The sequence below is a fragment of the Rhizophagus irregularis genome, chromosome 6 (genome assembly GCF_026210795.1).
Source record: "Rhizophagus irregularis chromosome 6, complete sequence".
Lineage (NCBI taxonomy): Eukaryota > Fungi > Glomeromycota > Glomeromycetes > Glomerales > Glomeraceae > Rhizophagus > Rhizophagus irregularis.
Genome location: NC_089434.1, coordinates 1,709,657 through 1,724,905, shown reverse-complemented (window position 1 = coordinate 1,724,905; position 15,249 = coordinate 1,709,657). Strand labels below are relative to the sequence as shown.

At 25.0% G+C, this 15,249-nt stretch overlaps 2 protein-coding genes across 2 annotated transcripts; both read right to left on the bottom strand.

The window, feature by feature from the left end:
• Window positions 1-10,300: 10,300 nt before the first annotated feature.
• Window positions 10,301-12,787, bottom strand: OCT59_026124 (uncharacterized protein; the record flags this gene model as incomplete). The annotated part of the gene is made up of 3 exons (XM_025311772.1): window positions 10,301-12,342; window positions 12,422-12,460; window positions 12,586-12,787. 3 exons carry the CDS (start codon window positions 12,785-12,787, stop codon window positions 10,301-10,303), a joined length of 2,283 nt encoding a protein of 760 aa, XP_025168466.1.
• A 941-nt stretch (window positions 12,788-13,728) lies between these two features.
• Window positions 13,729-14,490, bottom strand: OCT59_026123 (uncharacterized protein; the record flags this gene model as incomplete). The annotated part of the gene is made up of 7 exons (XM_066142967.1): window positions 13,729-13,739; window positions 13,834-13,902; window positions 13,979-14,011; window positions 14,100-14,156; window positions 14,228-14,284; window positions 14,347-14,388; window positions 14,460-14,490. The coding sequence occupies 7 exons, from the start codon at window positions 14,488-14,490 to the stop codon at window positions 13,729-13,731; spliced, it is 300 nt and encodes a 99-aa protein (XP_065992532.1).
• Between the last annotated feature and the right edge of the window lie 759 nt (window positions 14,491-15,249).

The window sequence follows — 15,249 nt, the reverse complement described above, 5'->3', positions numbered from 1 at the left end:
TAAGATTTTTTTTTTTTTGACGTATACTTAATTTGTCGGAGCAATTTTTTTTTAACAGGAGAGATTTTTTTGATAGAGAATTATTTGAGATTTTTTTTTTTTGTAGAAAATTATTTGAAGATTTTTTTTTTGATAGATAATTTCGTTAGAAAATTTTTTAACAAGTGAAATTTTTTTTGATAGAGAATTTTGTTACGAATTTTTTTTTAATTGAAGGAGTTTTCCTTAATAAAGAATTTCTTTTGGGACTTTTTTTAATAGGTGAAAGTATTTTTTGACAGAGAATTTTATTAGAGAATTTTTTTTTTAATAGGGGGATTGTTTTTGATAGAGAATTTCATTAAAGAATTTCGCTGAGAATTTTTTTTTTTTTGATAGAAATTTCATCATAGAATTTTTTTTTGATAGATAATTTCGTTAGTGTAAATTTTTTTAACAGGGGAGACTTTTTTTTGATAGAGAATTTCGGTAAAGATTTTTTTTTTAATAGGAGAGTTTTTTTTTGATATAGAAATTCTTTGAGAATTTTTTTTAATAGGTGGTAAGAATCTTTTTAATCGGGGATATTTTTTTTGATTGAGAATTTCATTAGAGAATTGTTTGTTGAAAATTTTTTTTATTTTTTTGATGGTGAATTTTGTTTAGAAATCTTAATAGAAAATTTTATTGATAATAGTTTTTTTTTAATAAGTGTATCGAGAATTTTGGCTTGAAATTTTTTTTTAATTTTTTTTATAAAAATTGATTGAAAATTTATTGGAAAATTTTTTATTAAATTTACAATTTTAATAAATTTTTACTTCTCTTCATCTTCCCATCACTTCTTTTCATCTCCCATCGCTCCTTTTCATCTTCCATCACTCCTCTTCGTCTACCATCACTCCTTTTCGTTCTTTTCATCTCCCATCACTTCTTTTCATTCCTCTTCATCTTCTTTTTGTCTCCCATAACTCCTTTTTATTTCTTATCACTCCTCTTTGTCTCCCATCACTTCTTTTCGTCTCCTATCACTCCTTTTCATCTCTCATTATGTCCTATTTCTCCTTTTTGTTTCCTATCACTTCTCATTACTCTTTTTTACTACCTTTCATCTTCTATTACTTTCCATTACTCCCACTGTTATTTCATTTTTTTATTAGCATCTTTCTCCTTGATCATTGTAATTTACTTATCTTTTTTATTTATTGTTATTGTTTCTTTTATTTTTACACTTAAATAAAAATAAATATATGGTGATTTTTTTCTTTAAAATCGTAAATGGGTGACTTAAATTTTAATATTTGCAAATAAAATTTCATTAAATAAATAATTATCATTATTGATATCAAAAGTTAATATGCTGACTGCCAGTTCTTATAACGGGTACCTGCCGTTTCTTATAGCGGGTACCTGCCATTTCTTATAACGGGTACCCGCCATTTCTTATAGCGGGTACCCGCCGTTCCTTATAACAGGTACCCGCCGTTTCTTATAGCGGGTACCCGCCATTCCATATAACAGGTACCCGCCGTTTCTTATAACGGGTACCCGTCATAACATATAACGTATATAACGCTATGAAATATAGCGTATTAAACGCTATTTTTTGCAACAGGTTACCCCTGAAACAGACAGAACAGGGGTAACCCGCCGTTAAATATAATGTATATGCGCTACAAAACATAGCGTATACACGCTATGTTTTGCTACGCACTTTTGACCATGGCGGCTTTCCATAGATCAGCCACAGCAGATCGCTGAAGATATCTGATTTATCTTTATATTTTTTTTTAAATATCTTTTTTTTTACTGGTTCTTCTTATAAACTGTTCTTTTTTTTTTTAAGTTTTTATATTTTTATATTCTTTACCTCTTTTTTTCAACCTGGATAAAATTTTTTTACTTTTTTTTTTTTTTTAATTATTTTTTATTTTAGGTTTTTTTAGTTCAATTCCGAAAATAAATTTTTTTTTTAATCTTTTTATTTTATTTTTTTGGTCAAACTGAAAAATAAATTATTTTTAATTGATTTTTTTTTATTTTCAGTTTTTTAGTTCAATACCGAAAATAATTTTTTTTTTAATTTTTGCTTTTTATTTATTTTTTTTTTTGGTTCAAACAACCAAAAAATAAATTTGTTTTGTTTCAAAACCGAAAATAATTTTTATTTAGTCATTATTTTTTTTTGTTTTTTTTTTGTTTCAAAATAAAAAATATTTTTTTTTTTAATGATTTTGTATTTTAGTTACTGGAAAATATTTTTTTTTTTATTTTTTTTAATATTTTTTTTTTCAAAACCATAATAAAATTTTCTTTTATCATTCGTTTTTGGTTTGTGATTTTTTTTCTTGTTGCTAAATAGATTTTTTGATTATTATTACAAATTTTGTTTATTAATTATTAATAATGATTAATGATTAATGACAATAGAATGAAAGACTTTTTTTTGCTATTATTTTTTTTACAGTTCATTCTTTATTGCAATTTTTTTTCGGTTGTCTCCATAACATAAGTCATAGTAAATTTTTTTAGTGGTAAATAAAATATTTGATTATTAATCATGAAAATCTTTCCTTTTTAGATAATTTTTGATAATGCCAGTCAGAATTTTATTTCCTATTATAGTAACCGACTGGCATTATCATAATTCCGGCCCTGAAAAAATGCGTACAGCTCAGTAAAAAATTTTTTTCATCACCTGACCCCTATATATATATTTCTGGGTCCTCATAAATCGGATATGTTTCCAATGATACTAATGCAGCTGTTTCTTCTATAAATATAATGCGAAGGGTTGTTAATACTATAATCCAAATGACTTCTTTTCAGGAAATTTTTGAAATTGAGGTGCTTGAATAATGTAAAAAAAGATTATGTAAAGAAAGAAAAGCTTGTAGTAAAAAAAGAAAAAAGGCTATTAGCATGAATTTTATAAACGAGCTGCGCATTAGCATAAATTAATCCTGTTGCAACGCAACAGGTTACAGCTAGTTCAAATCTAAAATTTTACAACTGAATTCACACCTTATTAATTAAATTCACACCTTATTAATTAAACTTTATGTTCAACTTCAAACCATTTTACATTCGTATACATTTAAGCTTAAAAATCACCAAATAAGAATGTTCGGTGTCATGAAAATTATGAAATGGATTATTTCTCAAATTGATTAGTAATAGATATAAAAAATTGAAAAAATTTTGATTTGCAAGAATAAAAGTGTATTTTGAAATTTAGACTTATAATAAAGTTTGTAAAAGATATTTCTTTAAATGATTTATATAATCTGTTTCTGGCTATTTAATATCCATTTTAATTTACGTATATAAAACTCATATTTACGTATCGTAAACCTTTCTTGACCATAAAAATCTAAGCAAAAGATAGAAACAAAACCTACAAGAAAATATATCATTCGCAAGTGAGCTTGAGTTCTTGTTTACATAATATAAAATAACGTTCTTGGTTAAATATATTAAATACCATAGACTAATCAAGTTAATTTCCAATATTTATACTCCATGAAGCTCTTATTGGTTAATAAACTTTGATACGAAATTGTTAATATCATTGTAACTAACATTATTACACACAAATATAAAAATAGCCATCCTTCGAAAAATTAATTGAATTTATCAGTATTTTAACAATTTGTTACCATAAGTTTACACAAAAAATCGTTTTGGATTGCAAACGAGTCGTTCGTGATTTTAACCTAAAATATTATCGTATGTAATACCTCAATTCCGATTTTTTACGATAAAGTAATCGGGTTAAATTTCATTTATTTTTTTGATTATTTGGCGATAGTATGATTTTGAAGTGGTGATCATCCTGCATGACCTTCCTTATTCATTCACTTTTTCGCTTAATTTGTAGTTTGTCCTCTGATCTTCATGCAGATTTTCATCTTTTTGGGAATGCACCATGTGAACTTCGTAGTTGAATCTTATACTATAGCTATATAGCTATATAGCTATAGCTATAGCTATTGCTATTGCTATTGCTATTGCTATTGCTATTGCTATTGCTATAGCTATAGCTATAGCTATAGACGTTGTTATTGCAATATTGCAATATTGCAATATTGCTTCTTTGATATCATTAGAATAAAATTACAAAATATTCATTTTTGTGCCACTTTTACTACATATTAACTTGCGGCATCAAGCAATAAGTTTTATATTTGTATTTAATTTTGTTGATCGTTATTGATTTACAAAGAAATAAAATATTCAAATATATTTCTTTTTTTCGTTAAAAAAATTAAAACGTGTAGATGATCATGCAGATCTTGTGATAATCAATTAAAAAGTGTTAGACGAAATTTTTTTTCAAAAATTTAAAATTTTTTCTTTTTTTATAAAACATCATAAATTTTTTTTACATTTTTTTTCTATTTGTAAGATTAAATATTTGGATATTACATAATTACAAATTAAATTTATAAGACTTTCTTTTAGAAAATAATGTGATATTTCATAAAAAATATTTTTTCTTACTATTTTTATTTTAAACTACTTGAATTTATAATTAATGAAAGAATTAATTTAAAATTCATGTTATTTCAAATTTTTGTCAACTCAGTTCTTAATTTTCATATTACATTTTTTTTATATAAAATTTTTTTAAATTAAACTTCTTTTCCAAATACATTATAATCTTCACTTTGGACAAATGAAATTAACTTTATTTATTAATTAAAAGTTGTTCAGGCAGGTTAAAACCACTTGAATATTAATTTTCATGAATGTAGGTGTAGTGCTTAGAGAAGATTGCATTTTTGTTGATGATATTAACTCTCTTTTCTATTTTTTAATTTAGAACATAATATCTCCACTTTGGACAAATGAAATCAACTTCATTTATTAATTGAAAGTTGTTCAGGCAGGTTGAAACCACTTGAATATTAATTTTCATGAATGTAGATGTAGTGCTTAAAGAAGATTGCATTTTTCTTGATAATATTAACTCTCTTTTCTATTTTTTTTTAATTTAGAGTGTAATATCTCCACTTTGGACAAATGAAATCAACTTCATTTATTAATTGAAAGTTGTTCAGGCAGGTTGAAACCACTTGAATATTAATTTTCATGAATGTAGGTGTAGTTCTTAGAGAAAATTGCATTTTTGTTGATGATATTAACTCTCTTTTCTATTTTTTAATTTAGAGCGTAATATCTCCACTTTGGACAAATGAAATCAACTTTATTTATTAATTGAAAGTTGTTCAGGCAGGTTGAAACCACTTGAATATTAATTTTCATGAATGTAGGTGTAGTGCTTAGAGAAGATTGCATTTTTGTTGATGATATTAACTCTCTTTTCTATTTTTTTAATTTAGAGCGTAATATCTCCACTTTGGACAAATGAAATCAACTTCATTTATTAATTGAAAGTTGTTCAGGCAGGTTGAAACCACTTGAATATTAATTTTCATGAATGTAGGTGTAGTGCTTAGAGAAGATTGCATTTTTGTTAATGATATTAACTCTCTTTTCTATTTTTTTAATTTAGAGCGTAATATCTCCACTTTGAACAAATGAAATCAACTTCATTTATTAATTGAAAGTTGTTCAGGCAGATTAAAAGCACTTGAATATTAATTTTCATGAATGTAGGTGTAGTGCTTAAAGAAGATTGCATTTTTCTTGATGATATTAACTCTCTTTTCTATTTTTTTTAATTTAGAGCGTAATATCTCCACTTTGGACAAATGAAATCAACTTCATTTATTAATTGAAAGTTGTTCAGGCAGATTAAAAGCACTTGAATATTAATTTTCATGAATGTAGGTGTAGTGCTTAAAGAAGATTGCATTTTTCTTGATGATATTAACTCTCTTTTCTATTTTTCTTTAATTTAGAGCGTAATATCTCCACTTTGGACAAATGAAATCAACTTTATTTATTAATTGAAAGTTGTTCAGGCAGGTTAAAAGCACTTGAATATTAATTTTCATAAAATTTTATTTTTTTGTAGCTGTATTAACTTTAAAACACTTATTACAACTTACGTCATTATTTTAAATAATAAGAATTAATTTATATTATTGGCTAATTATAATCACATGATACTAAGGATTTTATATTTGATTTAATAATTTAGTAAAATATTATTAAAATCAAATTCATATAAATGCAACTAATATTAATAATTGTAATTTAAGCAGTAAATTCATTAACCAAATCGTGTAAATTCTATGCTTAAATTATGTAATTTCTGTGATCAAATCAATATAAATTCGGCATAAATTATGGTCAAATCATGCAAAATGATACATTTTTGTGATATGGAATTGTGCATTTTTCCGTATCCCTATATAGATTAGAAACATTATTTTTAAGAAAAAATTGTATAAAACCTTATTAAAAACATGATTTTTTATAGGTTTAATTATAATAAAATTTTATTATTTGGTAATATTTTACATACAATTCAATTTATTTATATCAAAAAATTTTTTTAATTATAAATGTTATGTTTGGGGGACGAAGTCCCCTGGCAAATCGCATATTCTAGTTTATAAAATATGAATCATCTTAGGAATATAAAATGCCAACTGAAATTTTTTTCAGTCAAGCAAGAAACAATAAAAATAATATTCTAATATTTTTATTATTAAAATAAGTAATCCTAAATAGCTCATTAACCACAAAAAAAAACAATGATTTATATACTGTATATACTATTTTTTAATTGTCTTACATATATACTGTAACTTTCATTTTAGATTTGATAAATGAAAACTTCTAATAATAACTGCGACATTTAAATCCAAATTACAAAAAAAAAAGTTTGACTGGATTAATCAATAGCTTTTTATTTATTAACATCAGCAAGATCGTTTACTTTGATATTAATAAATTGAATAGTTCATTTAATTCCATATAATTACTTTTGTAATGCTTTTGCATAAAACTTAACATATTTTTCTCCGCTTCTTTATTAGTGTTATTTATTTATGAACGTATTACTTTATTATGACTAATTATATATTTTGTAATTAGTAAAACAATAAAAAACATAATATAATAGAAGTATTGTATCATATACTTTTAATAAAAGAAAAATCTTTAGATTCTATTACTCCTCAAGATACACACTGTATTCTATATACAATATTTCTTTAATGAATATTTTTTTTTCTACGCTCATATACTTTTTGATTCATACAATAAAATGAAAAAAAATTTTAATTTTTTTTAAAAAAGTTCAATTATGGTAACATATTTCTAATAATACGTAGCATCATGATACTTATGATTAATAAAATAATAAAATATTATCTGTATAAATATTTTCCTTCTCTAATTGCATGTCGGTCAACGCTGTTTCTATCAGTATTTCTAGTAGATCTCCTTCCTAAATCTAATTCGAATACTTAAAACTTAATGTATAACCCGCTAATGATCGAATAACATAGACATTATCATAACTAAGAAATTGATGATTTAACAGAAGATGCATTCTATGCTCGTTTCAACTGATGAAATATAATCTAATATGCGAGTTTAATAAGAGTCTAAGTATGCAGAAATAATAAAATGCTGATTTTTTTGATACTTATTATTCCTTTTCCGTCTGTTCTGTTTTAATTTGTATTTAATAATATATACACTAACTTAATCTTGTGCTTCTTCGACTTTCCCAGCGTAACCACGAAAAAATATCACGAAAATTCACGTGATTATTTCATCACCTTGTCTCCATTTTTCATAAATTTTTATTTAGTGGAAAAAATCCTATTCGTCACATACTATGTCAAGTGAGGGTAGTCGCATGACTTTTGCTGCGCCACTCGTAGCGAACAACAATCTCTCCAAAAAATACTGATCGAAAAATTCCTTTAACTCCTTAACGGCCAGAAAGAAGGCGGAAAAATTTTTTAAACGTACGATATTGTCCCCCTTCTTTTTGTAGCTCATTAATGACCAAACTTTATGCGTAAAGAACCTGTCAAAAGCAAAGTTTAGTTGGAAAGCTTAATAAGCTTACGAAGGCAACATTTCTATACTGGTTTCACCGAAAAAACCCTCTTCTGTCTTTTGTTTTCGTCCTGTAAAATTTTTGGACATATTTATAAAGCCTTCAGGCGTACAATTATATCGATGACTTAAAGCTTTATGCACGTAATTCTTAATCGAAATATTTAATACATATTAAGAATTCTTACCATGACTGCGCTTTACCAATACAAAAAGGTGTAAATTATCCGAGTAAAAAAGTTTGATACCAACATGTCCACACACACTAATAATTTTTACCAGATTCTTACGACCCACATACAAAAATATATTATTGGACAAAATTGTCCCATAATACATAAAGTTTTATTGTTACAAATAAATAAATAAATAAATAAATAAAATATCGCAGTTACATACTGCGGACAAATAAAAAAAAATTAAGTGCTAGAGAAGATAAGAATAAAGAATGATTTTGGGATTCTGAACCACCAAAACTTAATAACATTAATGACACCTAATTAGCTTAAATCGATATGAAACGAAAAATGATAATTTTTTTGTGCCTTCTATCTATTCTTGAGTTTTTTCGTTGCCGTAATAGAATTTCTTTGCGAATTACTTCTCTCTTTATATTCTTCTGTTTGTTTTACTGATATGGTCTTATTTTTTAAAAAATAAAGCTTTTGCTTTCAGAAGTAATATCACGAGTTTCCGTTTACTCTTTCCTTTTTTTTTGTTTTTGTTTTAAAGTTCTAATAAATTTCATCAAGTAATTTTTTCTTTGTTTTTTGTCTTCGTGGTTTTCTATTCGTTGTAATACTTCTTCGAATAAATCTGTTGCGTCGCTTATAACGCTTCCCATTGTTGCTATTGTTTCTTTAGAGATATTATCTTGTTTATACATACTCATATTTGCTTATTCTTTTTTTGTGACTTTGTCAATTTTGCTATTGTTTATATAGACGAAAGGTGTTGCTTTTGTAACAAATGATAAGATAATGAAAGTTACATGAACTTGTCAGACCTTCTTATCGGATAGTTTAATAAAACCTTTTTGGACTTGTACCACTTCATTATCTTAGAAGAGCTGCATCATGTGATAGTCGCCAAATTATAAAAATCCAACATAATTCAAGCATTCTAGCCAGAATTTATAACATATAATATAATGTAATTTAAAAGTTATATCTTTGAAAATAAAAAAATTACACTTTATATTATGCGACAAATAAACAGACAAGGATATATATCCTAGTGTTAAATGATATGTTCACGATCCGATCATCTGGTGAAATGTTACTTGTCGGTTAAATGATCGTCAAATAAATTCGATTTGTCGAAGGTCGGTCCCGAATTTCGATTACCTCATAATAATGAGTAACTCAAATGATAACTACATTAGAATAAATACGTCATTACGACTTACATTTTAAAATTTCACTGCCAATCATTGTTTTAGGTTGTGATAAAAATATTTGTAATATTAAAGTAATATAAACACCAATTTTTTTTAAGCCCTCAATGTTAATAAACTTTTTACTTTACATTTTTCTCAAGGATGGCATTTCCAACAATTTACAGTATGCAGCTTTACAAACTAAAACATCACCACATCATGGACGTATTAGTGACGTATTCTTTTCATATAATCTTCTTATTGTCATTATCATGTTAACATTCATTTTTCTCATAATAAAATTTTATTCTTTAAGCTAAAAACGCAAACTGCGTGTATGATGGCAAAATTGGAGCATTTCATATAGTTCCTAAGATCAGTATTATTGAACGCAAAGGTGATATAGTTATTTAATTAAAAATATGATTCAAGACTTGATGCAACTAAAAGTTCTCGAGTTGAAATATGAAATCACAAAAAAAAGCTTATATTAAACAAAACAAAGAAATATGATCGATTTTGAAATCAGCATCGCGTTCATTTTATATCTATCATGTAATGAAAAATCATTTCAGTTCTGTAAAGATTATTTTTCTTTTTCATAATAATGCTAATTTACGAAATATATTATCTTATATATAAACCATAAATAAACTTGGAACTGTATACAACATTAATATGAAAATAAGCATCATGATAGCGGACGAAAATGTATGGTTAACTGATACTTAAAAATAATTAATTTATAATGAGTGTTTGTTTAGAATACTTTTGATTTATATATTTTACTTTGAAATACCGTAGTTATATAAATATTGATATCTCACAAAAACATAATATTTAAAATTATTTGTGGTCTTTTAATTTTTTCAATTTATTAAACTAGTATTAAACTTCAAACTAATATATTTAATATAAAGTTTCCTTCAATAGGGATTATAATATGGAATACAATTATATGTAACGAAATATATTTTGACAAATTTTATGACTCACACGAGCTAGACTATGATACCTTCTAAAAGGAAATTTAAATTTTTCCAAAACATTTTCCGATAAACCTGTTTTTTCTATTGCATTTTCAATATTTATAAATGGCCTCTTTGATAAGATTTTTTCTGTATTTTGGATACCAATAGCTCTTATTTGTTGAAGACTTTTACGATTTGTTGTATTAATATCAAGAGGTGTAGCAAATATAAATGCTCTATTTGCAAATGGTCCAAAGTATTTATTCCAATTTTTTTTATCAACAATTCCTGAATTTTCTGGGAGTTCAAGCTTATCACAATCTTTGGTTGTATAGAGCATTAAAAAATCGTGCGTTGATGCAACTTTATTTCGTTCATTTAGGTAAACTTTTTGATTAACTTCTTTATCATTCCAGAATTTGTATTGATGAACTTCATTAGAAATTAAGGGAAAATATTTTTTCCTTTCATTTACTTTTTCTTTATTTTTCTCTAAATCCAAACTAATAAAAGAGTCACCATATTGTGCAGATGCATGATTAACAATACAATATCTGCCTTGTCGAATATTAATAATTTCATTTCCACATAAAATATTTACATTAGAATTTTCAGAATTTGTAGGTTCTTGAAAATCAGGAATTCTCAATTTTAGATGATGATTTACAAATTCAATATCTCCATTCAATCGTGCTCCTGAATGAACTTCAGAAATTTTCGTTAACTCGCCTTCTTTTATAATCCGTGACTTTAAACAACGAATGGTTGCAATAAATTGTTCAAAATTTCGCGAACTTTGAGACTCTAATGATAATAATGATTTTTGTTCTTTATAATCATCAAATTGCCATTTTTGAAGTAACTCATCAATACCAATTTGTTGTGCTAATATCCAAATCCAGTTATATGGTGCAACGAGATATCCTGTTTTGGAATTAACAATAGTACCTTCTCTTTCAAATTGAACAAGTCCATGTTGAACAATTTGTTCTGGAGTTTTATTTATTCCAGGAATATTCTTGTCAAAATCTAAAGGTTGACGTAATAATATTGCTTTTGCAATAGTCTGAATTTCAGCATTGGAAAGACTAAAAACATCAATATATCTATTAGTTAATGCATTACGCAAATCATTCATTAGTAAGTTAATGTTGTCTTCACTAACATCATGATGATTTATTAAAGTTTCTTGTAAAGTTTCAAGAGCTCTCCCATGTCCTCCACAATCCTCTACAAGAATTTTTGTGATAAGATCTTTTGGAAAGACTTCTGTTGATTCCTGAGAATTTTCTTTACAAATTGTTGGAGAATGTAAAGTAGGAACTGGTAGGTATACACATTTATTAGATAGACTTTTTGTAACACTATGAATTGGACTAGTAGTTGTAGCAGTACAACATGGAATCAAAAAAGCACCCTGACATGTAAGATCTGCAATATTTGATATAGTCCGATAAAATTTGTATTCAGGATCTAAATGATCCCTTCTTGAATCATATATAATATGTTGTAATGCATCGATAATTAAGAAAACTGGAATTTCTTTCAAATCTTGTTTCTTATTTTTAGCAACCAATTGTAAAACTTCCCATGGATAAGGTGCCTCATAAGTTGAAATAATTTCATCCAAATTCATATCAGGAAGGAGTTGTAATAACATTCGAGTACCAATAGCTTTATAAGTATCAGATTCCACTTGTTTTAAACTAGTACCATTTTCAAAGCTAACATTAAACACTAAAGCATTTTGAATCATATCCTTTAATTTTGAATCATCTTCTTTATTATTTAAACATTTAAGTACTGTATTATGAAATTCAGTAGCATTTCGTGATTTTCCTGTACCAGCACCAGATAAAAAGAAATAAATAGGCATATAAGCCTTATCAAATTTTTCTTGAGTAAAATATCTATAATGATCCTTAATTTCTTTTCGCAATATATTATGTAAAGATGGATCTGGTTGATATTCCCAATTAATACCAATAGTAGAAAGTAAAGGTTTTGGTTTTTGATATATTAAACCTAATAAAGAAAGGAAATACTTTTTATTTTTAATTATAATATAAAAAAATATTAAATTTTAGAATTATTTGATATATACCTTCGGAAAAATCATCTCTTATTCTTAATTTATTAGTTACTAAAAGAAAAAAATCGATATCAATACAAATATTAATTATCATATGTTAAAAACAAAAAATATGAATAAAAAAAAAATCTCAATAATAAAGTTTATTAATACTATAACATATTATTATAACATACCAACAGGTCCATCAGGTAATAAGGAACTTTCTAATAAAGATTCTAAATATTCATATTTATCATCATCTGTTTTGCAATACTTGCTAAGAATTAATTCCGCCTCATATATTTGATTATAATTTTTAGTGAAATGAATATATAATTTCTTTATTTCATGTTCACTAAGTTTAAGTTTAATTAATTCTTCATAAATATTTGTCATTATTAATATAATTGGTTAAAATTTATAATTTTTTTTTTTTGTTTGAATGAAAACAAAATGTTGAAAAATTTTTTTTTTTTTTTTTTGAGCTAAATAAAATTTGATTACAGTAATTATGATAATTGATTAGTAATTCTAACTATTTGATTTTTGATTATCAGCATCATATGACTTTATGATATGACAATATCAATGAAGAATATATACATATCATGAATAATTAAAATTTTAATTTATAGATTATTTATTTTACTATCAGTATTATGGATCATTGGGATTTTACCACGGGTCCGGAAAAATTATACTAAATGTTTCCAGATTATAAAAAGTTTATTACCAGCTTAACTAGTTATGGTAAATATTATAATATCTTAAAAATATCCAAGTTTTTACTCTTTTACTCCTCTTGTTTAATCAACAATATCTCGATGGTTCGTGATTTTGATGATCAAAAATCTTGAAAGCAAATAATTCCAAAAGTTAAAGTCTAGCAATGAAGTAATATAAATTTTATCGGTTATTTTACATTTGCATCCAACATTATATAACCACAATTAAATTTACAATAAAATCATAATTTATTGTGAAGATATGTACTTTTCCATGAAAAAATTCAATCCAATCTAGATTTGTAAAATGATGTTAAGATTATACTGTATGCCAACGACTTTAAACTGCGGCTTTTGACTGCGGTTATCACAACTTTGGAATAATAACTGTCAATAAAACAATATAAAATCATCAGTGATGAGACAGAAAAGGCAGTAAAATTTTTTCTTTCACAAAATTTTTATGTTTTTAAAAAAGTTTAAGTATTGATAATATATAATATATAAAAAAAAATTATTTAAATTACAAATTAAGAAACGCGCAAAATATTTTACTACTCTAGTCTTAGTGTTGAAATAATTCAAATAAAATTTCCAATATCGTTTGTTATTTTAAAATCCATCTAAAAAAAGAATACATATAAATAATATAAATAAGTAATTAAGATATTATTTATACGATATTAAGAAAAATAGAAAAATATTAAAGAAATTAACCATCGGGAATCTCAAATTCATCTTGATCTTCTGAATGAAGGTTTGGATTATTATGTATTTCGTTATCATCTATAAAAGGATAAAGGTTTTTGATTTAAACATTGCAAAATAAATTGAAAATTTATAGCAAAAAATTTTTACTTGCCATCAACTGATCCTTTCATTTGTTGCATTGTTTCTTTTTTATGAAATAAAATAAATAAATAAGTAAGATTATAATAAATATTGCTTAATAAACAATTAAAACTTAGAATAGTATTACTTACCATTCTTTGAACTTATTTGTAACCTTTTAAATACTTTAGATAATCTTTTACTACCACCTACAATCGAGATAAATTTGTATCATTATTTCAAAAATTTGAATATATAAATAAATTATCTTTAAAAATACTATTTATTTTTGATGTTTTATTAATCTTCTGATCGCTTGAATTATTAAAATCTTCAACTAAAAAACGAAAATTTGATTAATAAATATTTCATCAAATGAAAATCTCAATAAATACCTACTATTATCAGGAATACTAAAATCATATGTTTTGCTATGAAATGCTATTTAAAAATAAGAAAAATAGGTTATAAATTATTACAATAGTTAATAAAATAACAATAAAAAAACTAACCTTCTTGTTCTTCTATAATGTGTATAATCATTTAAATTAAAAAAAAAAATTAGTAACGTCATCATATCAAACAAAAAACTTAGCAAATAATAGTACCTTCTGTTGCATTTTTTGGTTCGGGTAAATTTTTAAATTGATGAACTTTGCTGCTGCTTATATAATTTGTGCTAGTTTTTATTTCAATATTATTGAGTGTTTTTGCCTGAAAAACTTCATTTGGCATATTTTGATATAATAGATGAATTTCATTCATTTTTTCCCGAAGAGATTGTATATCAAGTCTTTTTAATGGATCAGCATCCCAACATTGTACCATTAAATTTTTATATTCTAAAGGAATATCTGATATAATTTCTGGTCTCATACCATTAATTATATCCATTGCAAGATTATAATCATCATGCTTATAATCAATAAATGGTGAATATCCAGATGAAAATTCCCACATAAGTATTGCAATGCTATAAATATCAGATGCAAAAGTATATCCTTTTCCACTAATAACTTCTGGTGCTATATATGGAAGATTTCCATATATACTTTCTGATGATTTATCAACAGGTCCACAAAATCCAAGATCACTAATAAGCCAACCATTATTAAATTTTGAAAACAATATATTTCCTGGATGTAAATCTCTATGAATTGCCTTCTCTTTATGAATCCAATATAGTGCACTAGTAATTTCAAAAGTAATTCTAATTCTTTCTTTCCATGTGAGTCGTTCATTATTTTGTTGTAAATATTTTCTTAAATCCATATCCATTTTCATCATTACAAGCATATAATT